The 26,119-nt window shown below is 43.6% G+C and overlaps 1 protein-coding gene across 4 annotated transcripts; it reads right to left on the reverse strand.

Moving 5' to 3' along the window:
• Positions 1 to 576: 576 nt before the first annotated feature.
• On the reverse strand, positions 577 to 26,075 carry osbpl5 (oxysterol binding protein-like 5). 4 transcript variants are annotated; one of them, XM_058075498.2, is made up of 23 exons: positions 25,923 to 26,062; positions 25,032 to 25,113; positions 21,159 to 21,220; positions 16,321 to 16,466; positions 15,163 to 15,236; positions 14,826 to 14,906; positions 14,290 to 14,391; positions 13,347 to 13,550; positions 11,817 to 11,901; positions 11,557 to 11,719; positions 9,738 to 9,945; positions 9,466 to 9,650; positions 9,291 to 9,372; positions 9,005 to 9,103; positions 8,818 to 8,914; positions 8,128 to 8,226; positions 7,744 to 8,012; positions 5,720 to 5,856; positions 5,439 to 5,618; positions 5,242 to 5,374; positions 4,533 to 4,647; positions 3,290 to 3,383; positions 577 to 2,283 (listed from the first exon to the last, which is right to left on the reverse strand). In XM_058075498.2, the coding sequence occupies exons 4-23, from the start codon at positions 16,442 to 16,444 to the stop codon at positions 2,148 to 2,150; spliced, it is 2,667 nt and encodes an 888-aa protein (XP_057931481.2). In that variant the 5' UTR covers positions 16,445 to 16,466; positions 21,159 to 21,220; positions 25,032 to 25,113; positions 25,923 to 26,062; the 3' UTR covers positions 577 to 2,147. The 4 variants fall into 4 exon arrangements, with proteins under 4 accessions (XP_057931481.2, XP_057931482.2, XP_057931480.2 ...); XM_058075499.2 differs by lacking the exons at positions 21,159 to 21,220; positions 25,032 to 25,113 and having other exon boundaries at positions 7,744 to 7,833; positions 7,915 to 8,012; positions 25,923 to 26,075; XM_058075497.2 differs by lacking the exon at positions 25,032 to 25,113 and having other exon boundaries at positions 25,923 to 26,069.
• Between the last annotated feature and the right edge of the window lie 44 nt (positions 26,076 to 26,119).

Consider the following 26,119-nt stretch of genomic DNA (forward strand, 5'->3'; position numbering starts at 1 on the left):
CGACAGATTCACGGTGCTTTTTGCACAAGGACCCCCATTCAGCTACTGTACTTCTTGAGTTGGTCAATATGTGCATTACCCCCATCTACAGGACCTCAGCGGAACAGCACTGATCAAATACTAGGCACTGTCCAGTGTGTGAGCTCCTATTGTTACAGGTAATATATATAATAAATAATAGTAAAAATAAAAACACGGGCTACTTTTGTGGCCGTTACATACGCAAAGCTGAATCACTGACGTCACTTCTTGTACGTCCAGCTTTTCTGTAGGGAAGATATTTATAGCAACACTTCAGCACTGTCAGAGAATCTGTGGGTGTGTGCCATTTGGAATGATATTACAAACTAAATGTTTGTAGTGTTTAACAGGAAAGATTCACGAGTAGGGAGAATATTATATTAGGGCTCCAATACGCGCCAACAATGGGAAAAAAGTAAGAGATAAGATATGCCTTTATTCGTCTCTCAGTGGGGAAATTTGCAAGTATTGCAAGTATTTATAAATATGAAATTGTACTTTGCAGAAATTCTTTCAACATTTGAAGCAGTACATCAGACAAGGACAAAGGCAGTGTCAAGGTTAAAATGTTTTACTGTAGTGCTACAGTGTGCAACAGGAGTGACTGAAAACACTGGGCATCATTATTTGTTTTTGTTCAATATATAACAAAAGTATCCCACAACATGGCATTCGAGTAGAAAAACACAAAACCTTAATGAAAAGTACATAAAATCATTCAGAGTCGACGTTCATCTCCAAGATTTGCTCCCGTGGGGTAGATCAGTACTGGCACTGGACTGAAATGTTACAAAACTGATAAAAACAAAGAAAACAACCAAGGTCACAGACATGGCTTTGTTTTAGCACAACTCAAATGGCTTTCTGGTGCAAAAACACACGCATTAGAAGATATCATACAACTCTGGGAGTACGATTGTCATCCCTGGTCTCTAGACGGTCTCCTCTCTAGATGGATGGTTAGTTACCAAGAGGCTAAATCACACAATAAATACATTCGGAAATCTTACATGGACTGTAAATGCACCGCAGACAAACTGTATACACTTGGAAAAGAAGAAATAATTGAAGTGTTTAACATCTTCAAAGTCACTTGAAGATGGCGTGGACCAAGTTGAGCATCGAATGAACGTTTTAACAAACAACTTCATTTCCGAGAAAACTCTTCTGGAAGAAGACATCCGGCTAAAACGTTTGTTGAAGCTGGCTAGTAAGGAGACGCAACCGGCAGACCAAATCATAGAAATGTCTAAGATAGCGTTAAGTATGTACGTATACATGTACATACCGTGTTTTCCAAATGAGGAAATGACTGGTGACACTGCCGGTGATTCTTCTAGATTATTACCCATTTTTACTGAAGGCCACTTCTGACAGAAGAGAAAATGGAATTCACCAAACTATTTCATGCTGCGGGGCAAAGCAGTGCTACACTTTTGTCCTTCTTCCGTTAGGCCATACAGGCACACGGATGAAAAAAAAAACAAAGCTAGAAAGACACTCTGTATGGCTCCTGCACTCTTCAAGTGGTCCTTCCTACAGTATGTGTCCATAGAAACACACAGTGCTCCCTGTAAACAACAACACTTTGTCCTTCCCTGTTAGAAATACTCTTTTGGTAAAATGACTTCTCATTTAAAAGACCAAATGGAACGGATGTGAGAATGCAGTAAATACAAAACGCATAATTGCACTGTTGGAAGATGTTCCTTTTGTGTTTGTATATCTTTTTTTGGCATCAGCGTTAAGGCCCAACATGTGGAATAGTGGCGTAGGAGACATTGGAGGGGCGTACACAGTATTGCAGGGCAAGTAGATAAAAATTCATTCTTCATTGTACAATGAAATGTCCCCTTCTTAATGTCCTTGTCCAAAGTGCGTTGGTGCCGGTGCTGTTTCAGTCTGGCTACACTAGGGGGTGTCATTTATCTGACAGGCATTGGCTGTGTTTATTGCTATGTAGTTCATGCTAAGCCTCTTACCAGCAAATGGTTCACCCAACAACACACATCTGAGTTGTAAGACCCCCTGTTGATTAGTTTGTGCTTGTGGGTGTCCAAGGGACGGGGGCAGGGGGGGCCCTGATGCCAGATCAGCGCTGGACAGAGAACTCTTCTGAAGTTTTCTCAAGTGAGCACGTAGCTGAGGAGGAGATGCGAGAAGAGCACAACGCAGACGATCACGCAGTGACGGCCGATCCACGACACGCTGTCGTCAGCTACCCACTGCCGAGTGAGCTGTCGGCTCAGGGCCAACAGGTTCCTACAAAGACAGGGAAGGTGTGTTTTTATACTTGATACCAAAAACCACTAAAGAAAACCATTTTAAAACTACTACAGGTCGTCCTCACAGTACGCCGTATCACACTTTGATTTATTTGTATACATTTTATTCATTGTTTTATTATATTCTTCTTGGAACATTTAGCTGTTTTTTTTGTCCAGCACTTAATCCAAAGTGGCACATTCTAAAAATGCACTTACAATCTACAAGAAAAGGTGGTACTTTTAGAAAAATGATGAGGAAAAGTAACAATTTTTTCAAGCATGAAGTTGAAACTTGCACAGAGGTGAACGATTAAAGGTTAGCTTGCAGAAAAGTTCTAAAATGGGAAAGAAGTCAAAGAAAAGTTGACATACAGTATTGTGAAATGAAATGGCAAAAAAAGGAAAAGTTAGTTTAGTTGCATTGGAGCTGAAATTTTCAAGATTTTTTTTTTTTTCATAATAAATAGGTGGAAAAGTTATATTATGCAAATAAAGTCCAAATATTATGTACATGAAGGCATAATATTATGAGGAGAAAATCTACTGCTATTAATAACAGGCTTTGTCACATCTACGATAAAGCGGAGATGCAGTTTTACAACTTCTTAGCATATCGCATTAGCATGTGTCGCTCTACTAAATATCCGAGTGGCAAAGCGGCATCCTTTCATTTTTCACCGTGACCCTTGCTGGAAAATGTTTGGGACACCCCTGTGCTGTGCTTATGGCTTCCCTTTTTACACAGCGTCTCACGAGTGCGCTGGGGTGCGCTAGAGGAAAGGAAAGAATCACAGTGGAGGTGGAGTGCTCTCAAGGATGATGATGGCTGAATGCTACTGATCGATGAAGTTGTACTTCTGGATTAGCCTGGACAATATTTTAAGAAGGTAGAAAGACAGTTTGCTGTCTTTTTATGACTAAGTTTATTATTAAGTTCCGCCGTACTAAATCATAACTTCCAACACAGTCTAGGAACAGGAGTAGCGAGTACTTATTTGTACCTCTGAATGTCTTGCTGTGTCTTCTGTATGGAGGAGATGGAGGTCTGGAGGAGAGCCACGTCCTTGCTGCATCGTGCACAATGCTTTGAGAACTCTGAGGACATGTGAGATACTCCAGTTAAGCACACAGATGCATTCCTCCTGTAACCTGGGAAAAACTCCATATCAAAGTCCACTCCTGATCAAAATGTAAACACAAGCATTTACACTGTTAAATCTTAAGGAGGTTCTAAGTAGAGCTTCAAATGCAAAAAGGAGAAATGGCAGTTGGAGAAAACAAGACTGCAAACGAGCATGGAAGTGAAATCGGCTCATTTGGTGCCAGGTATTCACACTCATCATCTCTTCATCGCTTTCTCTCTTTCAACGCGGTGGGATTGTGCAGATTGGACGCAGTACGTCGGTCATGTGAAACTTCCTAAAAGGTCCTGATGTTATGGAGCAAAAAAGTCAGGTGGTCGACCCAAACAATGTCCTCGGCTGGAGGATCCCATTGGCTGTCTCAGCCATCCTCAACCCAAAAGAAGGTTGTTACTGGTGTGCAGTGCAGTCCAATAACCACCAGACGCCTTCTGACAGAGAAGGATTGAAGAACAAGAACGTCTTCTTCAACGTTTGGAATTTGCAAGAGAGCATCAAACATGGGACATTAAAGGTGGAAGAAAGAAATATTTCTTCTTTGTTGGGGAAGAAACATTACTGGCATGACAAGCAGATCCCAGCTGAGATGTTTTCCACATGGCACAGGGGGGGCGGGCACCATCATCATCTGGGCTGCTTTTTCCTTCAATGGAACAATGGAGCTTCAGGTTGTGCAGCGGCGGCAAACGGCAGGTGGCATTCTTCATGACTGAAGGCCCTCGTCTATGTGCTAACAGGACAAAGCCCACCTGCAAAGGACTTCTTCCAGAGGAAGAACCTCACTCTTTTGGACCACCCTGCGGGTGCCCCGATCTATATCCAATTGAGAACATTTGGGGGTGGATGGTGGAAACGGACATCAGTTCCAGACAGTGGATGCCCCCCATGAAGCCATCTTCACCACCCGGAGCAACATTCCTACTAGCCTCCTGTAAACACGGGCATCCAGCATGCCCACGTTTCACTTTCATGCTTGTGGGCAAAACTTTTATTTTGGTTTCGCTCCCATTTCGTCTGTTGGCATTTTTGCAACAAATGAATGAAACATGACCCGCCTTTAGAGATATATTTTAGTGGGGGATTTTGGGAAAGTCCTACTCACCCTCGTTATCAGAAGACTCGTGTGCTGGTTCTGGGGTGGTGCTGCTGCTTTCTGTGTTCTGGCTGCAGCTCGATGGCTGGCTGCTGGCCTTCCTGAACATCCTATTCACCTCAGTCTGGGAAGAAGAGGACCAATTGCTACTGAGACAAAATGGAAATGATATCAAGAGTGACATTCCATGTCCCAAGGACCAAATTTGGCTGCCGAAGATCAGGTTGCCCAAGCGGCCGCTCTTGACCGCCACCCATTACACAAAGGACCGGACCTGGCGGGGAGAGTCCATGAATGAAGGCCCCGCCACTAGGCTCTGGCCAGCAAGCTCCTCTCTTGGGCCTGGCTCCAGGGTGAGGCCCCGGTGTCCCATGTCCCAGTGAGGTCTCTCATAAAGTCTTCTGAATCACTCTTTGTCTGGGCTGTCACCTCGGACCTATTTGCCAATATGCTTATACGCCTATTTGCCTATATGCCCCCTACCAGGGGCATATGCCCCCTACAAGACAGCTCCTAGGGTCACACCACCGTGGCTGGTTTAGAGCTGCTTCAGAGTAGGTTTTCAGAGGTTTTGTTTTCAGGGAGGAGTTACCCCAAGTAACCTTACCTGCCCGTGGCCTCCGTTTTATGAAGACTTGAATTTAGTGGGACTAATCTCTATTAGTGTGCTTGCGGAAGGCCTCGGCATAGAAAGATAAGCTGCGGTGTTGTGACAAACCTTGCGCTGGCTGGCCCAACTCTCAGTGTAAGAGAGTCCTCTGTGCTGCCGTCTTTGCGTTTTCTCCTGCGTTTGGATCACTCCGTCCCTCTCAAACTGAAGCACACAACGCTCAGGATCCCACGGCTGAGTCCTAAAGCAAACATGATCAGGCCGATCAGGGATTCATTTGACTTCATGTATGTGCATGTTCGTACTCCATATGCTTGTATGTCCACTCTGATGTCACTGGGTCCTGGTGAAAAAGCCTTGGGGTCCATGGTTTATCTCCCCGCTCCCTGGCCTCTTTGCGCTGAGCTTCCTCCAAAACAAACTTTTCCTGCGTGGCCCGCACCTGGTCCCTTTCAACGATGGCACTCGTCACGTGCCGCCACAGTCTGCCAAGAACGCATGACCAAAAAAGACATGATAAGCCAAGAGAGTGAAGAGATGGCGTCATTTCATCCGTCACTGCTCCAACATGGCACGTGTGGTCTACCTTTCAGACTCAAACTCTCCCTGCTGGCCCGAGTGGACCACTCTTCTCTTAAGACGATGGACGCGCACGTCGGGGCCGGGGTTCCACAGTGTTGTCTGCTGTCCGGACCGCTTCTCATGAATACAAACCTCATTGTCCTGAAATGAAATTTCACATTTTATCAGATTTACTGTCAAAATACACACTTCTGCCACTCAAAGAAAAAATACATAAAGAGATTAAAAAGTAAGTTATGAGATAAAAAGTCCTACTTATGATATCAGAAAGTTGCAATTATTATAAGATAGAAAGTCAAAATTACGAGATAAAAAGTCCTATTTATTATGATCGGCTTTATTGGCCAAGTATGCTAACACAAACAAGGAATGTGACTTGTGTTAAATTAGCTCTGACTGTACATACACCAAAAACACCAAAAACACAAGAGAGCTAGACACCGAGGTGGCCGTCCACAGCGCCATCTTGGATCTATGACTATGAGATGAAAGGTCAGAAGTCATGAGATTGAAAATGAATAACCATAAGATAAAAATAATAATAATAATAATCTCGTATAATTACGAGATAAAAAGTCCAAATTACAAGATAAAAATTCATAATTATGAGATAAGAAAATCAAATGTTCGACAAAGGCCCCAGTGACGATGGCAGCACAGGGTATTTTTTATATCACATACTTATGACTTCCTATCTCATAATTGTGACTTTTTATCTTGTAACTGTGAATTCAAAGATTTTGACTTTTCATCTCATAAGTATGTCTTTATCTCATAATTTCAATTTTTTATCTCACAATAATGACGATCCCAGCTGTCTTGGGGAGAGGCGGGGCTGGTGGCCAGCCAATCTCAGGGCACATAAAGACAAACAACCATTCACACTCACATTCATACCTATGGACAATTTGGAGTGGCCAATGAAGCTAATATGTTTTTGGAAAAAAAACAAAAGGGGGGGGGGGGGAAGAGAGGAGTACCCGGAGAAAAGCCAGGCATGCACGGGGAGAACATGCAAACTCCACACAGAGATGGCCGAGGGGGGATTCTAACCCGGGTCTTCCCATCTCCTGAGCATGTGGCCTACCATCTTTTTAGACTTTCATATTATTTATTCATATTTCATCATTAGGATGTTTTATCTCATAATTTTGACTGCAGGGCGGTCTCGTGGTTAGCGCACAGACCTCAGAGCTAGGAGGACCAGGGTTCAATTCCCACCCTCGGCCATCTCTGTGTGGAGTTTGCAGGTTCTCCCCGTGCATGCGTGGGTTTTCTCCGGGTACTCCTTGGCCACTCCAAATTGTCCATAGGTATGAATGTGAGTGTGAATGGTTGTTTGTCTATATGTGCCCTGTGATTGGCTGGCCACCAGTCCAGGGTGTACCCCGCCTCTCGCCCGAAGACGGCTGGGATAGGCTCCAGTGACCCTCGTGAGGAAAAAGCGGTAGAAAATGAATGAATGAATTATGTGTATCAGCTCATGATTTTGAATTTTTACCTCGTTATTATGACTTGCCTGTCTAGTAATTTGGACTTTTCATCTCATAATTTCAATCTTGTTTACATATGTGCGCCACAGCGGCTGAAGATGCGAGCGTTGCAGCCATCTTCATCACACAGACAAGAACAGAGAGGCGATAGCGTGCATTGATACAAACTGAGAGAAAGTAATGCCGAGTCTCTTTTGAGGGCATATTGTTTTGAGAAGCCAAATTCGTTACTTAAGGGCCCCAGCAACTAACGTTCCTCATCACAGAAATCATGGGGCCAAGTGGGGGATAAGGCTCCGTAGATGCACTGCTGATGGGGATGTCATACAAGTTCATGTCAAAACAAATGGATGAGTGTATGGGAAACCACAGAATATGTGTTTGTACCAGCATATAAAGGGCTCAAGCCAAAAATCAGTATGTGGCGACTCCGTAATCAGGAAAAAGCCGAAAGAAACAAACAAAAAAACAGCATGTGAGTTATGTCAACGTGTAAACAACCTAGTGGCAGATATTGAACTAGAAAGGTCCGCACCCAGTGTCCGTCCACCGTGGCAGCAAGCTCGTCCCCGACAAAGATCTTGCCACTTATGTGATTGACAGCGCAGGAGCCTCCCAGGAAAGGCTGTGGTGAACAAAACCAAAATGTCAAACTTAGTTCTAAGACTGCGGGGCAGAAACAGAACAGTAACGGTTTCCGGTGTACCTTCAGTTTGAACTCCAGCTCGGTGAAACACTTTGTTTTCTCACACTCTATGGTGACCTTCCCACCCAGCTCCAGTGTCATAGTGCCGTAAAGGATTCCTTTAGAAGACACACAAGCAGCGTGAGAACATCCTCTCAGCACACTGCCAACCGACTTGTCAAAAAAGGAAATTGCAATACTCCCATACCAGCACGAGTGGATGGATGTGGTTACCTTTGCAGTGAGCATAGGGCATGGTGATGACGTACGCCTCCTCTCTGCTCAGAAAGAGCAGTCGGGCTTTGCCGTCCAGAATGGCAGACAGAGAGTTGCCTGTGTCCCAGAGAAAAGAACAAGCTCAAGAAGCAAGGATTTGCAGTATCATTCCAGTGCTCCCCCTTTTATGATGTTTGTGTTTCCTGGGATGCGTCGACTGATTTGCCGCTGATCAGTATTGACCAATTTCCATAAAAAAACACCTTTGTAAGCCCATGGCAAAAATGGATGAGCATAGAGCAACAAATCCTTCATGTCTGCTGTGTCGAGTAGGGATGACACTAACGTGCAATGCGGTTAGTTGGGAGCTCGTTTTTACTCTCACGGGGAAGCCAGGTTCATGGGTACGTACTAACTTCAAGTGTCACTGAACAACTTTACTCTCTTTTGTCATTAGACTACTTAGTATCTAATTGAATGACGGCGCCCCTGGCCAATAGCATTCATAAATAAACTGAAAGTACAGTATCAGCCGGTCTCACTAACGGAAACGCTGGCATAAAAGCCTGATCGGAGCATGGCTATTTTACATTTTATTGAATGAACGAATCAAGCGTGGTGCATACAGCATTACAGTCTGTCATTCATAAATATCTCATTACACATTAGAGGACAAAAGTCAAGAGCAAGTGTAGTCCTTCTGCGTACCGTAGAATTTGGACTTTGCCAGGATGCTTCCACTGATTGAAAAACCATCCCTCCTATTGCAGACATAAAAGGCAGAGATGGGTGGGTGGTGGGACACCTGGAACGAGAAAATGGGAAATGGCAGTTGTGGAAGCCATCCAGGGTATGTTTTTTCCAAATCTGGTACATTTCAGATTTATGATTTTACCTGCTCAGCTATGTAGAAAGTGCAGCTGTCACTCTGGGGGTGAGGCCAGCAGCAGCGAAAGGTTTCTCCCAATATTGGGTTGTAAGGCTTCTTTAAACCCTAGTAAATCAGGATAACGGAACAATACATGCATAGTTTATTTTACACTTGGGTGTAATAATATGAATATTCACGGCAAATCAAAATGACTGGGATATTCTTACTGAAAGCTTATCCTTAAAGGGAAACTGCACATTTTTTGGAAAAAACCTCCAAAAATGTGTGACAGCACACTGTCTCTTCTTACCTTGGGCTTTTTGTAAAAACCAGACAAGTACCATCTGAGCACCTGCTTCATCCGACCATACGCACTGTCCTCCAGTGTAGCTCTGTGGAAGATGGGAAATAAAAACACAAGCGGTGAAGAAAAATACACTATCCCCCCCAAAAAGTGCAAAATTGTAGCGAGTAAAATGACTGACTGAGAAAGCAGATCAGCGTGGTAGTAGTAGTCTGAGAGCTTGTCCAGAAAGGAGCGAGGCTCTAAAATGAAGGTCGGCAGCACCACCTTGGAAAGATCCATGCCTGGCCGCAGTTGCTTTAAAATACCCCAGATCAGACCCTTGTTCTCCTCTGAAACAGTCTCCACCTGTGACGCTTCCCCGGCCTAACGTGGCGCACAAAAACATGCACTCGGTTGACGTGAGACAGCTCATTAATCAGGATGGGGGTGGCCGTGTGCTAAGAATCTCACCTCAGCCATCTCCTCTGTACCCTGCTCTACATAAAGTGTCCCCTGTGGCATGGGAGCCTCATCCGATTGGTCCACATCGCTCTCCTCCGTCAACCTTCCTCCATTATCAATTGCGGAGGCGTCCCAGTCGTCATGACCATCACGCTCCGATTTATCTGACAGTTCGTCGTGGTCCATGTGGTTGCCGAGCAGCACGGACGCATTCAGCCTGTAACAGAAGAGACAATGACAGCAAGACGTGAGCGACATAAGCAGCAGTGGAAAAAGTGACATATTTGTAAAAAAACAAACAAACAAGCAACAGCAGAAATGGTAAAAACAACAATTTTTACGAAAGTATAATACTTTAATAAGAAAAAAAAGTTGCATTTTTACAAGCATAAACTTGCAATATTTGGAGGAAAACCGTTATTTTCACAGTATTTGTTTGAAATATTGAAGTCTTAATACGATGTGAAAACAAAACAACAAATAATGTTGTAAATTTTGGAAAAATAGGGTTGGGTTAAAAGTTCTAATATTATGACAAAGTCCACATATTATGGGAATAAAGTCATCATTACAAGAAGAGAATAAAGTCAGAATATTGAGAGGACAAAAGACATTTTTACCGAAAAAGTTGCAGTTTTCATTTTTCACTATTGTTGAAGGAAGCAGAAGGCGAGTTGTAGCTGTAGTTCCCCCACTCGGCTCAATAATGAAATAACATGAAATAATGGAGTAATATCCACATAACAATTTCACAATAAAAAAGGAATTCAATATTTCCAGATAACCAAGATGACACAGCAGAAAAATCACGACATAATCAAACACTTTAATGCTCAGGAGCAGAGGCATCGACCCCTACCTTCACACGAAAATGTGCATCATAAAAGAATACAACTTGTTAGCAATAAATCCACACAAATAAGGTCAGGTCTCCTCCAACTTTGTATGCAAAATGACTAAAAAGGTGCTACGATGACTGCTACACCTACATTAAGGTGTGTTGTATGGAAATTGTGGATAGTTCACATTCTTTACGTCTTTCCTGCTTCTGTCCGTCATGTGATCCCGTTTGCTGTTTTGATTGGCTACAACTGGCAGAACTTGCTGAGCGATGAGAGCGTGTAAGCAGCTACGTAATTTTATGAGAATGAAGTCAAAATAATAACAGAAAAAAGATGGACAAGAATAAACTCGTAATATTATGAGGAAAAAATGTGGATTTTAATATTTCAAGGTTAATAATTTTGAATATTTAATGCCCCCCGTGATATTATGAGAAAAAATATTTTGGAGAAAAAGTCATAATATTTTAGAAATAAAGCCAAAATATTATGGGAATAAAGTCATAATCTTACAATAAGGAAATGTACAAAGATTACTTGAGAAGAACAGTGAAATATTTGGAAAGTAAAAAAAAAAACCCAGCAAAGATGGGGAGGGCGAGCTAAAGCCAAAGTTGATAGTATTATTGCGCCTTTTCACCTATATGACAAAGCTTTTTTCATGCACTATGTATCACTTCTTGGCATACCTACAGTACATGTGTTGTTTAAGAAAATTTGCATCCTTTCATTTTTCACATCCCAGATATACATACAGGCTTTTTCATCATCCATGAACCCCAACTACAAGGAAGAGACAAACATGGGCCAAGTATCTTGTGCATACGCTGCCAAGAACACAATTTGAGCAACACAACTGATACCGAGGGTAAACCAGGAGATAACGGCCGAGGCGGACTCTGGAGTCGTGATTCTCCAGAGAAGTATGACCCGATGCGTCGGCTGCAAAGCGTGCAGCTGCATCGGCGAGCGGGTGCATCACTTACTGCAAAAGCTCTGCATCTGTGAGCGAGCTGGACTGCAAAAGATGGAGAAAGTGGGAGGACTCCGAAGCGGTGCTGATATCGCCATCTTTGCCTAATTTGGCAGTTAGCTTGTAGAGGCTGGAGCAACTGAGCGCAATCTCCAGGGCATCCATCCAGCATCGACCTGGAGGGGCAGACATATTCCAAGGAAGAGCGTGTACGATACAAATCAAAGCAGTACTAAAACGTCAAAGGCGACACGGACATAAAGAACTTCTCACCATCAGACTCAGAAGCAGCTCTGAAAATCAGGTAGTTGCTGGGTAAAGGCTGTGTGATGGATCCAACATTCTCTCCTTTGGGACCCTAATCATATCAATCAAACATCATGCCATGTAATGTTATGTTATGTTACTGAAACAAAAGGAAAATACCATCTCCGTCAGGGGTGCCCAAACTTTGTTTGGATACTTGTTTCTCATAATATTACAACTTTTACCAAATAACAGTTTACCTCTATGCTGCAAAAGGGACATTATTTTTTTACATATATCATCAGTTTATTCTTGTAAAATTAACATTTTATTCTCATAATATTTCCCTCATAAAACTAAAGATATTTTCCCCAAATATTTTAACTTTCTTCATGACAGTATAAGACATTATATACAGTGCACTCGGAAAGTATTCACAGCGCTTCATTTTTTCCACGTTTGTTTATGTCACAGACTTATTCCAAAATGGATTAAATTCATATTTTTCTCAAAAATTCTACACACAACAGACCATAGTGACTGTGTGAGAATGATTTTTAATTGTTGCCAATTTATTACAAATAAAAAAATGAACAGTCACAGTTACATACGTGCATTCTGATTCCCACTGATCATCCTTGAGATGTTTCAGTAGCTTCATTGGAGTCCAGCTGCGGTAAAGTCAGTTGGTTGGACTTGATGTGGAAAGGAACACCCCCGTCTCCATACGGTCCCAGGGTTGACAGTGCATGGCAAACCAAAAACCAAGCATGAAGACAAAGGAATTGGCAGCAGACCTCCGGGGCAGGATTGTCTCCAGGCTCCAAGGCTGGGGAAGGTCACAGAAACATTTCTGCTGCTTTGAAGGTTCCAATGAGCACAGTGGCCTCCATCATCCCTAAGTGGAAGATGTTTGGAACCACCAGGACTCTTCCCAGAGCTGGCCGGCCATCAAAGCTGAGTGACTGGGGGAGAAGCGCCTTAGTCAGGGAGGTGACCAATGACCCCATGGTCACTCTCTCAGCGAGTTCTTCTGTCCTTCCAGTGGGACAACCATCTCTGCAGCAATCCACCAATCAGGCCTGTATGGTAGAGTGGTAGAGTCCCCAATAGCATCCCTACAGTGAAGCATCATTCTTGGGGTTGTTTTTCAGCAGCAGGAACTGGAAGACTAGTCAGGATGGAGGGAAAGAGGACAGCATGTACAGAGACATCCTGGATGAAGACCTGCTCTAGAGCGCTCTTGACCTCAGACTGGGGCCACGGTCCATCTTTCAGCAGGACAATGAATGAATTGGGAACAATTTCAAAAAAACTATTTTCACATTGTCATTATGGGGTGTTGTGTGTAGAATTATTATTATTTTTTTAAATATGCATTTAATCCATTTTGGAATAAAGCTGTGACCTAAAAAATGCAGTAAAGCGCTGCGAATACTTTCCAGATGCACTGTATATCTTTACAGGTACTCCAAGAGGAAGAAAGGGCACTGATCCGGCCATTTACAACAAACAGACCGATCAGTCGGGACCGGCCGGACTACAAACATGTCTGACCTTGACAGCCCAAATGGACTTGTCCAGTGGATGGTAAAGCTTGAAGCAGAAGCCGTCCTTCTTTGAGGGCCTCTCGATCAGCTTACAGGCACTCAGCAGGATGGTACCAACCCACTGGTCTGTTTTAGGGGTCTTGTATATCAAGAGAACTCCAGGCTTCAAGACAGTCCACAGCTTGGTCCAACTTTTTAAAGAACCCCGGATCTTAAAGACAGCAAAGGATGAGAAAGAGAGATTTTACCATCACTTACTGGACATTAACAACAAAGACTATCTCAATGTGGACGGATATACAGTTTGCACCCTATGTTTTCACATATGTACCATGAATTTATAATTCATCAACCTCATTCTCTACAAACTCATCTAAAACAGCCGGTACTGGAGCGCATGTCTCAACTTGCAGACCAAAATATGTCATTTTTATTTAAGCAGGTAGAAAACCCATTGAGATTGAGATCTCTTTTGCAAGGGTGACCTGGCCAAGAGGTCAGCGCACAAGTTAAAATGTACATAAATGCATTACAATAATGCAATATTCATTTTAAACAGACAATTCTTAGAAATAAAAAGTTGATGGTAAAATGCTAAAGTGACATGCGAAAACAAATAAAACAAAATAGAGGATATAATGAAAAACTGGTGCTAAAAGTGCTAAAAGGTGACTTCTCAATTTGAAATTTTGCAGCCGAGACTGAAAGAGATTAAAAGCAGATTGCAGGTACTCAAAAGCCTGGATAAGAGAGTTAGAACAACAATAAATTACAGCATCATCTGCAAAAAGATGATAAGAAGCGTTCGACATGTTGATACACAGGCTGGCGATGTAAACAGAAAATAAAATAAGTCCTAAGCCTGAACCCTGGGGCGCACAAAATAGCCCATATGTTGTATCGGGGACGGGGAGACCAAATGTCAGGGCAAACACTGTGCATGACCTCACCTTCAGCCAGTTGGACATAATGACAACACTTGGGTCCTTCAGCGCACTAAACAATTCTTTGGCTGCCCGTTTCTTTTCTTGCCGGTAATTCTGCTTTTGGACCTGACAAACAGGAAAATGATAAGGAATCAAACCATGGAAGGGATTGAGGAAGGAACTCAAATAATGCACAAGGATGAGCGCATTCAAGAAGCAATACAAGCAGTTGATGTTTGCAAAAGGATGAAGGAGTCTTTAACAGGTCATGTTGTGTCTATTGGTATATATGACTATTTTGAGGGTTACTATGGAAACCATTATGTCATTATACTGCTGTAAGATTAAGATTAAGATAGTGTTGTTAAGAGAGAAAAGTTGTAATAAAAGGAAATATATGTTACTTTCACTAATAATATTGTCAAAGTGGGGAAGCTGACAGGTTGATTTCATGACTGGGAGATAACTCCTATGACGCATTGACTGCATCCTATGATGCAACATTGACTTGGCAAATTCCCATTTCAATCAAGAGCTGCGAGGGAAAAAGTGTGCATTACCTTAAGAGACTCCTTTCGAGCAAGCTTTTCTGTCGGGGAGGGGCAATCCTTCTCAAGGCCGTTAAACATCCTTGACTCGGACTGGAAGAGGTACAGATGAGCTACAGCTTTTACTGGTGAAGACAGTATTCAGGAAGACAGCAGAAACAAGAATCTATTCTATTTTTCCACAGAAGGATGTAGTGACCACTCCTTGTTGATATTTCTAACAAAGTGAGACAGGACGTAAGCAAGAAGGGCGAACACTTTACTTTCACCTGAGGGTACCACATGACCTTGATAACACCAATTCCATTCCACAGCTTTTAGGTGACTCCACCAGGAACAGTGTTCTTACCTTGCTGCCTGGTGATTGGGCAGGACTAAGTTCATTCGTCATCACCGAGAGATCCTGCCTGTCCGTCTCACTGCCTGGTGGGAACCCACAACACACAAGTCACACAGGAACTCGGGCAGCTGACACACAGTTGCAGCATGGCTAATGATCAGCTCTTCAGTCTAAGTTCATTTTCTTTGCGTTTGTTTGTATGGAGGTAGGTATGTATGAAGGTAGGTAGGTAGAGCTCGGCACCCCTCAAAACATGCCTCAAAAATGTGGGCGCAGCATTTGTGTCCGGCAAGCAGGGTGTGGCGAGTTGGAGGCTGGCGATGTGATCATCCGCTGGGCAGCGGCTATAAAGCCCTGGTCCCAACCCGCTGTACTTGCAAGGGTGGGCAACATTTGGGGATGAGTACCGCCTTTGGGAGCATGCACATTTAGTGCAGGAAGAGCTTTTGTTGTGTGCGGGGGTGCGTCAGACTCCAGGAGTGTGACATGTGATGAGTGAACGTTTGCACCGCACTTGAAATGGGAGTTGTGTACACTGATGTCACACTCATACTTTATCTCCTATCCCAGCACAGAAGAGGGAGTCGGCTGCATCTGTGTTTCAGTAGGGAGCAGACGCAGCTGGAGGGACCCAGCAGAGGTGGACAACCCTGCTTTTCATTCAGGTTTTCAGTTAGTATTGTGAGAAGACTACAAATAACTGCACTGTGAAATAGAATACTTGAGTTATGGATACCAGCATTTTGTTTATGTTCTGAACATCCCTGTTTTTTTTTGTTAAAAAGAAAATCTTCATTTGCACTAGGTATGGGCCGGTATGAGATTCTGACAGCAAAAATATCACAGTATTATAATTGCAGCTCCAAAATGCGTTATTTTCTTTTGAAGAGTCATTTTAAGCAGTATAAAAATAGAAGTGTATTAAAGGAGTACCAAAAATAACTAAACTCTTTCTCGATAAATAAGACATGAAATGAAGTTCTTCATGCCGTCCACTGGGGCTAATCCTGCAACTCAAGTCACAGCGCCATAAATAAGCGAAATGCAAACAGTGTGGTCGTGGTTTCCACGCATCCAAGTCCAGTTCCAACTGCGAGGAAGAGTGTAGCAGTGACTGTGTGGACCGTCAATTTCTGGCCCATGCCGAACTTGGGCACGGCCTCTTACCTGGAGTGAGGTTGTAGTCTCCAAAAGACAGGTTCCTGGTGAGGGGGCGGGGATCAATTTTGGGTGGGGAAGTGGCATTTGGACACAGAGAAAACCTCCGTTGGAATAAACTCTCCTCCTTCATCCTAACAATTAGCACATGCCCTCTGAGGAAAGAGCACACAGAAGAATAGAAAGACAAAAGTAGTCAAACTGTCACTTCTGTCTCTTGTATCCGGGCCACAATGTACAGTACAATAACTTGCCGGTCTCTAATCATGACACAGCAATTCATGTTCACCCTCCCAACAAATACACCAGCACCAGGCTCCCCAATCTAATTGTGCTTTCTAAACAGACCTGAGCCTCCAGAATGGCTATCCATAAAGCCGAGTGCCGCTCCACATCCACATGGGTGCCATTAGCTAATGGACTGTGTGTATTCATGAGGGAAATGGAACCAGTTGGTCATTTCTGATTAAGGTGGACACAATGGAACCTCAATTTGCCTCACTCCGACTCCTTCCTCTCAGCGTGGTTAATCACCCATGTCCCCCACCCCTTGTCTATTCCTCCAATCATGACAAAATGCTACCTATTTATAGCATGTTTTTAACAACTGCTGAGGGTCATGGCTCTCAGCATGTTGCCATTACAGTTTTTATTTGGAAAGGCTGCTGGTAGAGCTGCAAAACACAAAGGGTGTATGGAGCACTGTAAATGCCAGCTGGGTATGTCAAGACCGGCACTTAAGCCGGCATACATTAATAAGCACACAAGGAGAATTGGTGCTAAAGCTGCATTCTCCCCCTCTGAAAATCAGGCAAACTGCTGTTTACTGTATGGTAGCCCTCACAATCTCCTTCCTCCGTGTACAAATCTTTCATCCAATCATTCTCTCCACCTGAGGTCCCTTTCTAATCTTTAAAAACACAGTGAGGAAGGGGATACCAAAAATGTAGACTGTCGCTTCTAACACAGACACCATATTTGTCCTTTTTTGGAGGGCTATAAATAGCAACCCAATGCTGCAGTGCATGTGTGGCTGAGACCGGGCCAACATGGAATGCTCCTGTTCAAGATTTTGCAGTACACTAAACTGTCTTTAATACTCCACAGAAAACCAAACACTGACAAATAGCGGTCCTGGGGGGTTTCTAGTACATGGAGGTTGGACCAGCACAGCTGCAGGGTACAATTTTTGGAAAAAAAACTTAATACGCAATGTAGACTGAGCAAGAGTGTGGTATCCATGCAGGCATTATGTTTGTGTTGTGAATGTGTGTCGGTTAATATGGAGGACATGCTGGCGCGTGCTGCATGCGTTCATATGCTGTCAATATTTTGTGGAGGCCCAAGAAGTGTGTGTGCTTTCCTTTTTGCTGCACGCCAAATAGGCACTGGACAACATAGACATACTGCCATATGACAGTGTTGTTGGGTTTTTGTTTATTTTATTTCTGCACATACAACAGTATGTCCAAACTGCCTTCTTTGGTCTCTCGGGCTGAACTATGGAGGGGTTTCTGCAACTTTTAGACCTGCATCAAACCAGCGATGGAAAATTCAACACGCACCAATTTCACTCACGATGATCGCCCTGTTGAGCAGGTTCCATTGTTGGCCATTTGGCCTGAATCTGGCATCCAGTTTGTGCAGTATATACCTAATACTGTGCCCACTTTTAATCTTATAACGCGAGGAGCAGTTGCTACAGGAGGAATGACATAATACTCTGTTTGAGGTCCGTGATTGACAGGCATGCTCCAAGCGGTGATTACCCACCTACCAACCCTTCAACTGCTCTTCTGTAACACTAAAACAACTGCACACACACTCCCAATTGAGCTCAACCTACTGTATGTACAGTACACATGACCTGAAGTTGACAAGGAAAGGCTAACATCCACCACAGCTAGCGATGCCTGCTAAACTGCAGCTCTGATAATATTTACCCAACGATAAGAGGAACTTGTGGAAAAGATAAGAGTAAAGCAGCAGCACCTGCCCATTCAATTCCACGCATTCCTGAGTCAAACATTAACTTTGAACTATGAATAGAATGACAACAGCCAAATGTCTGACCTAAAGTTACTCCAGCAGGTTACAAGAACAGATTTGTGTCAGTGTCACATGAGGCTTTTGATTTATTCGTTGAGGATGAGGTGAAACAAGAAGTTTGGCGCTATGTTGACACGCTTGACTGATTTTGTGCCCATATATTTATGTGCTCAACGATAGAAGCAAATGTTTATATTTCTCATGAATGCATTGGAATCCTGCATTTATGTGGGGCTTCTGTCTTTTCTAGCCACGTTTCAGAAAACTCCACATTTCATGGATACACAAAACAAAAACACAGACCATATTGCAGCAGAAGGGAGCGTGGTGCCATGCTGGCTTTTGGCAGCAATGCTACAAGTATACGGTTCGCATCCGGGTGTCAAGCTTCTGGGATGAGACTCCGCACCTCCAAATCAGAGGCCATGGTTCGTGAGCGTGAGGTCGACAGATGGATCGGCGAAGCGTCTGCAGTAATGCGGTCGCTGTACCGGACCGTCGTGGTGAAAAGAGAGCTGAGCCGGAAGGCAAGGCTCTCAATTTACCGGTCGATCTACGTTCCCATGAGCTTTGGGTCATGAGCGAAAGAACGAGATGGCTAACCCTAAGAGATAGGGTGAGGAGCTCAGTCATCTGGGAGGGGCTCAGAGTAGCTGGGAGTAGAGCTGCTTCTCCTCAAGGCAAAAATAATAAGGGAAGAAAGTTGTAATCTAAGGTCCCAATTTTACCAGAAATATTATGGCTGTCCATCGCTTAAAATATTTGATCGCGATTGATTGCATTTTGTCCATAGTTCAGTTCAAAAGCTGCTCCACACCGACCACCCAAAAAAACCCAAAGCATTAGACTCGAAGAAGAAGTAGAACGGAGGCCTACTGGAGACTCACTGCATAATTCTGTGGTATTGTGTGGGAGGATATGTGGTATAGTTCTATTCTGGGCTTGAGTGAAGGTATATTCAAAGAATCTGAATAGAGACAAAATGTCCCTACCATCTTCCTTAAAATAGGACTTGCTTTGTTCTGCATGAGCCATAATCATGGTGAACCTTTCCCACTTCGAGCGCTTCCCCTGACCTCGCTGACATGCCCTTCCATGAAGTCACCTTCTTCAGAGGGTTTGTCTTCCAGCATGGAAGCCAACGTTAACCGTTTACACACAACCACCTAAGTGGGAACACACTCAGCAGTATATACAAACACATGAAATCCATCCATCATTTTACAGTGCTTATTGTCTGAAGGGCTGCAGAGACTTGCCACTCTTAACTACAAACCTTGGAAGCAGCATTGTCTGACAAAAAGTTGAGTAAAAAGAAAAAAGAGCTGGAAAATAGCCGACTGACTGTCTCGCTTGTTGGATGTAGGTCAGGATTGGTTGTGTGACAACCAACGCCTCGAGCAGCACTGCAGCAATGCTGACCTACTACGGAGAGACTGTGCAATCTTTACTTACATATTACAAAAACAACTCTGCAACACTTTACAATTTAGTGTGGAATGAGTGGAGACACTGCTCTGGTTATGGGTGCATGTTATTTGTCATAACATGTAATAACTTATTGTAACTTATTACATTGACTTACACGCTCCACCCGCACCCATGGTTTGGGATGGTCAAACAAGGGCATGGGAAAATTCACACCTACGCTGATTGTTAGCTCAGGACAAACAGCAAGACCATATTTATTACTTATCACCAAGATGTCATTTCATGAAATTGCAACTTCTTTTTTTCTGTTATATACTTATCTCTTAATATTTTGACTTTTCTCTTGTAAAATTACAGCTGTTTTTTTCACAGTTTCGGCTATTTCAGCTCTCTTCTTGTAATTTTTCTTTTGTAATATTATTAAATATATTAAACGTAATTCCCACAGTATTATAATGCATTTGAAAAATGTGTTTTTTTCTTTAATACTTCAACTTTATGCTACTAGAATGTTATTTTATTGTAATAAAATTTTTGTTACGGCATTCTCCTAAAATGATAACTGTTTCTTTTAATCTTTTAAGTTTATTCTTGTAAAATTGCTGATTTTTTTTCTCCCCCCAATGGCCCCCAGGCCGCACTTTGAACACCCCTGTGCTATTATGATATTCGCTGTTATTGTGACAGAGAATGAGCATTTTTACATGTATGAAATAACTTTAAGTCATCAGTCGCGTTGGGTTTCATTCAATCTTAGTAAAATCAAAGTCATTTTGTCAAATGTACAAAATGTACAAATCTACTACATCATTTATACAACCAACATAAATACAGACTTGAAGGGTACAATTATCCTGTCAGAAGATACTAAAATACACTGTGTTCTAAAGATAGGTGACTGAAAAGAAATGGTACCCGGTCATTACACGTTCTAACCACATGCAAGATGAACAAATACTCCCAGCAAACCTCATCATCATCATACGACAACTTTGCAATGCTCCTTCAAATATCTTTCTAGGCAGTCATCCCGGTGCAAACCCAAATATTTCCTGCCTTGCGATCCCACATAAGGTGGCACAAGGAAAAAGTAAAACTGGTGCTCTCAAGCTTGCATTTGAACATGGACACACACGTTCACCTATAAATGTAGAAATGATCGAATCGCCACAAATGTACAATTGTATGAAGCAGCAACACATTTATCAATTCTATGCAATAAGCAAATCTGAATTTTTTTTTTACTCTGACCAAATCTAACATGAAAAGAAGTAAGTAGTACTTTAAATCACATACGGTTGATTGAACTGAGCTCCTGCATTATGAAGACATCAAACAATGGACCAGAAAGTGAGAGCTCAGCTTACCTTTCACCTGAGTTGCAGCACGGCCCGCATCCGAAAGCCGTTGTCAAAGCCGCGTGTCTCACCTGCAGACGTGCACACACACACACACACACACACACACACACACAAATGACTTTGCTTAGACTCACAAAGTATTACAGGTGTTGAACCGTATCCTAGTTTCTTCTTTTCCATGCTCCTCCTGGTCACACCACCTCGCTAAGGAGGGTGGAGCCTCAACACACCCGGCCCCAGGCTCCGTCCCAAGGGAGGCTTCCTTTGTGTCTGTTTACCACCTGCACACGCACGCACACGCGCACGTCCGTAATCTGCAATCTTTCACAAAGATGCTGATTATGCTGCCGTCTTGGTGGCAGAACTGTCTGTGCCACATCTCCTATCGTGCTGCATCTTGCCAACAACAGCAAGCCCCGGAATGGTTACACATTAAGCGCTTTATGTAAACCTTGCAATCCTACTGGGCATTTGGCGTTCCCAGCGTCGCTCGCTCCTGACGTGTGGCTGTTTTTTCATCTGAGTTGAACAATTGAGGCAGAAGCTGCAGTAATTATACATTTGATCAAAGTTACTTAAGACTTGTTGGATAAAAACACAATCACTGCATACGACTTATGCCAATATGTGATCGCATAACAAATTTTGCTGGATGATAATCGAGTGGTCAGCTGGGATAGGCTCCAGCACATCATACACCATTTCAAAGCAATTAGCTTTCATTTCTCAAGCGTATTTTACATTGAAACTGGAATGTCAAGAGCGTTTCAATAACATCAAACAAACTACATAATAAAATGAAGAAATAAAAAAGGCAAAAAACACACCAATACTCGCATACTCTCCTTCGCTGGTACGCTTTTCAGAAGAATTGCCCGTTTGCGTTTGCTTGTCATATGCGTGTGTGTGTGTGTGTCTGTGTATACACTCCCCAGCACCAACAAACACACATGTACATGTCAATTTAGAGGCTGGCAAAATGATTGAGTTTGGTTTTATTCATGGTGCAGTAAATGGAGTTATTATGGTGCCAGGCCAATATAGTAGAGTCTAACAAAATGTTCTGTGTGAAAAAAGTAGCAGTTTACAGTCCAGAAATGAGTGTAGTTCCTGGTACTTCCTCTAAGCATCATGGGAACTGTAGCTCTTTTGGCGTAAATATAAAAGTAATCTAATGCAATCTATGTTGCGTGTCTTTACCAGGGATGGGTACCAAAAATTGGATTGGCATTCTGTGAGAGAACTTAATTTTGCATGTAGTGTTTATCTTTCCCTGCATCACTACGCCACTGTCCAAAAGGAAAGTGCATATTTTACACATTACTGCTGGTGATACATACATGAAGGAGGCTTCCAGGCACCAGTGTTAGAGGAGTGACTGTGAAATTGTCTGGAAGCGACAGTACGCCAAGAAAGTGGACATCAGCAGCCAGCTGCCAAACGGGGGCTTAACAGACCGATGTCAAGCCGTGACGTAACTCAGCCTCCCAGCAACATCTCTTTCGTAATACAACAGTCTGCTGAAAAGTATGACAGACGTGACAACATCTTAAGCCAAGCTAATCAATTTCAAGGTCAGCAAGGTCAATTCTTCTTTTAGGAATAAATGACCGAAGCAGCGGGTTGCTTTCCATATGATGAGCGAATGGTAGCTATTGATTAAAGAGTGGAATGTTGTAGACGCATCTTTTAAGGCGCCGCTACCCTTGTAGAAGATCTCTGGATGAATGAGGTTGAAACTGGTGTAAAAATATGCTCGCCAGGCACCCTGGAGCCTAGAAACAACCCTCGAGGGTCACAAGGTTATCGTGCACAGCCTAGTGTAGAGATGGTACATGAGTGTGCAAACTACTAACAACAATGATGCACTTTTTTACCAATTTGATGACTGAAGAAGATATAAAGCACTTCCTTTAACCCTCAAAATAGTGCGCCATTGAGCAAATTACTTTTACTATATACTATTACATCTCTATTACAACTCTGGGCTACTAAAATGACATTATTTTCCACATATTGTGACATTATTTTCCTTATAATATTCTAAGTTCATTTTTATTAAATTGAGAAATTGATTTTTTCTCGAGTTGTCTTTAAAACTTTTTTGTAGGCCAATCAACAAAAACGCACTTTGGACACCCCTGCACTGCAGTGAAACGGCATCCTCTGTGTGTCGTGCCAATCTTCTATTCGGCCTTCTTATGCCATGCATGATAAGCCATGCATTTTACCATCTTCGCCTTCGTCTCTGCTCTTGGGGCCACAACGCCTGGCGCACACACCAGCCCGTGTAACACTGCGCTTGCCAGAGTTGCCAGAATGCATTATTGGTATTTCTAAAATTGCTGGAATCCAACACCATTTTACAATGAGGAGAGGGCAAGCGACACCGGTCCCAGCTGGGTGGAAGAAGGGACGAGGGGTCAGATCTACAGCGTCTGCTTAAACATGTCATCTTTGAAGTATTCCCCAAGCACAGCATGGAGCCAGGACATCTGCTGTGCCTTGCTGCTCCAAGAAGCAGTGATTAAAACACAGCTTCCATCACCCACGGAATGGGACTCAAACGCGTTGTATTCTCAACGAGCTACCATTCTCATCCCTCACTCTCTCCTCGTTGCCATCCGACGGACGGCCGAGCAAAGCCGGAGCTGGATTTGATAGGCTTAGGGAGCGACACCCATTAAATATAGCCGGCTGAACAAGGTAGGCCGTCACATGTCGTGAGCAGACGCTGACCATAACAGATCCATGCAGGGAAATTCGTTCATTCATTCATTTTCTACCGCTTATCCTCATGAGGGTCGCGGACGTGCCAGAGCCTATCCCAGCTGGACTGGGGCCAGCCAATCCCAGGGCACATATAGACAAACAACCACCCCCCCCCACATTCATACCTATGTGGACAATTTGGAGCCAATGAAGCTAAAATGTTTTTGGAATGGGGGAGGGAAGCAAAGTACCCGAAGAAAAGCCACACATGCACAGGGAGAACATGCAAACTCCACACAGAGATGGCCGAGGGTGGAATTGAACTCGGGTCTCCTAGCTGTGTGGCCTGCACACTAACCACTCGTTCACCATTCAACCCAGGCAGGGAAATGTCAATTGTTATTAAAGCTATAATGATAAGAATTGAATGGGCCATTTGTTTTGGTTATGATGTTCATATAAAGCCACTGACATAAGCGGTGGATTTTTATTGATCGGTTGACCTACTTGCGTTGGCCTGTCAGTATTACTAACATTCAAAATGGCACACTGTTTTTGCAGCGCGTCACTAGGCGCTCATTCAATAACAAATCATTACGGAGCAACAACTCATCATGAAACCTTTGGGGGTTTGAAAACCAGCAGGATTGGGTGATTGGTTGGATTACTACAGTTGGTCATCAACTATGGGGACAGTTCTAAACTAAGCTCATATTAACTTATTTTCCTGTGTTACAATGCACAGAAAAGTGAAATAAATATGTGTTCATATTTCACATAAGGTTTGGGAATGATGGGCAAAATTCCCCCAAAAGTGCACTTGCCCTTTAACTTCCAAACTCAAAAAAGCATTTGTGAGCGTGGTGCTGACATGCCACGAGCGAGTGTGCGAGGAAACTATTGGCTAGCTGGTGTAACGTTGTTCTTTGGCGTAACAGTGTTGACAACAATAATAATAATAATAAAAATGTAGCTGAGGCTTGGTTAATATGCAGGTCGCATTACATAAATGGAGCATTGTTGGTGGCTTTTGGAGTTTTTTTCAGAAGGCTTTATAGGCGGAATAGGCGTGTCCCATTATGTGCATTCTTAGCTGCCTCTTTTTATATCCTGAGAACGCACAGGAAGGAGAAAGATGTGTGTTTGTGGCTGCAGGGTATGACTGACCAGACCATTGATTTACAGGTGATCGGTCCAGGAGTGTACCCCGTCTTGCCCCACAGCTAGCCGGGATAGGCTCCAGCTGAACCTGTGACCCCAACAGGATAACAGGTAATCAAGTTGTCCAGCGTTGATGCAAATTCCCACTAAAGACACCTCACGCCGTCTGCAACATGAAGAACAGGAGGACGCTGCAGACCAGCTCTTGACGTCTTATCCAGTCAACACTCCCAAACAGAAACGGTTGGACACCACCTACACGTTACACAATTTCACCGTCTCCCACCCACTCCGTGCTCGCCATGCCGCCGCACCACGCTGAGCTGTCACGTCACGCTGCAGCATGCAACAAGGTGATGTGCAGATGTCAAGATGTGCAGCATGTCTTAAGGGATGAAGGTGAACGAGTGCTAGCTTGTATCTGGAGGAAGCGGTCCGTCACGTGCCCTTATTTGGGGCAGCGTTACCCTCTCCCTTGAGAAGAGTACTTTGCCCATCACAGAGATACGTGCTTCGACAGCACAGTTAGCGTAAGAATGGTGTCAAGTGTTTGTGCTAGCAACATATAAGGGGGGGGGGGGGGGGGCTAACGTGGCGACGGTTTACTTGGTGCGGCTAACGCTAGCTACGCCCGTTAGCCCCCCTGCCCTGCCCTCAGACAACGGACACAAGTGGGGCGAATTCCTTCGATTGTTTTAACCGTTGAGTGGTTCCAACATAACGGCCACGACGCACTTCACTTTTCCGGTCAGTGGGCCGTTCGCTAAAAAAAATCAAGCGCGCGCGGCTGCCACATCACAACCCCGAAAAGCAAGCTATTTCAAGAAATCCAAGTTACGGCGGCTAAAAATAGCAAGTTGTCCGAAGCAACGCGTTGACGCCAAAATGTCAACTCACTCTGCGTCGACCGGGTTCATGCAGTCGTCTTCAAGCTCCCCTTCCTTCCTTTGAGCGGGGCATCACAGGAATCGGTTGTTCGCGGAGTCCTCGGGAGAAGTTGCTGCGTATGACGACCAGTGACGACTGGACCCACCACCGTGCTGCTGTTGCACTGTGAGCTCTAGCGCCCCCGGCGGCCAAAGGGAGTATGACAC

The sequence above is a fragment of the Doryrhamphus excisus genome, linkage group LG1 (genome assembly GCF_037039965.1).
Source record: "Doryrhamphus excisus strain RoL-2023G ecotype Guam linkage group LG1, RoL_Dexc_Guam_v1.1, whole genome shotgun sequence".
In the NCBI taxonomy this organism is placed as follows: Eukaryota; Metazoa; Chordata; class Actinopteri; order Syngnathiformes; family Syngnathidae; genus Doryrhamphus; species Doryrhamphus excisus.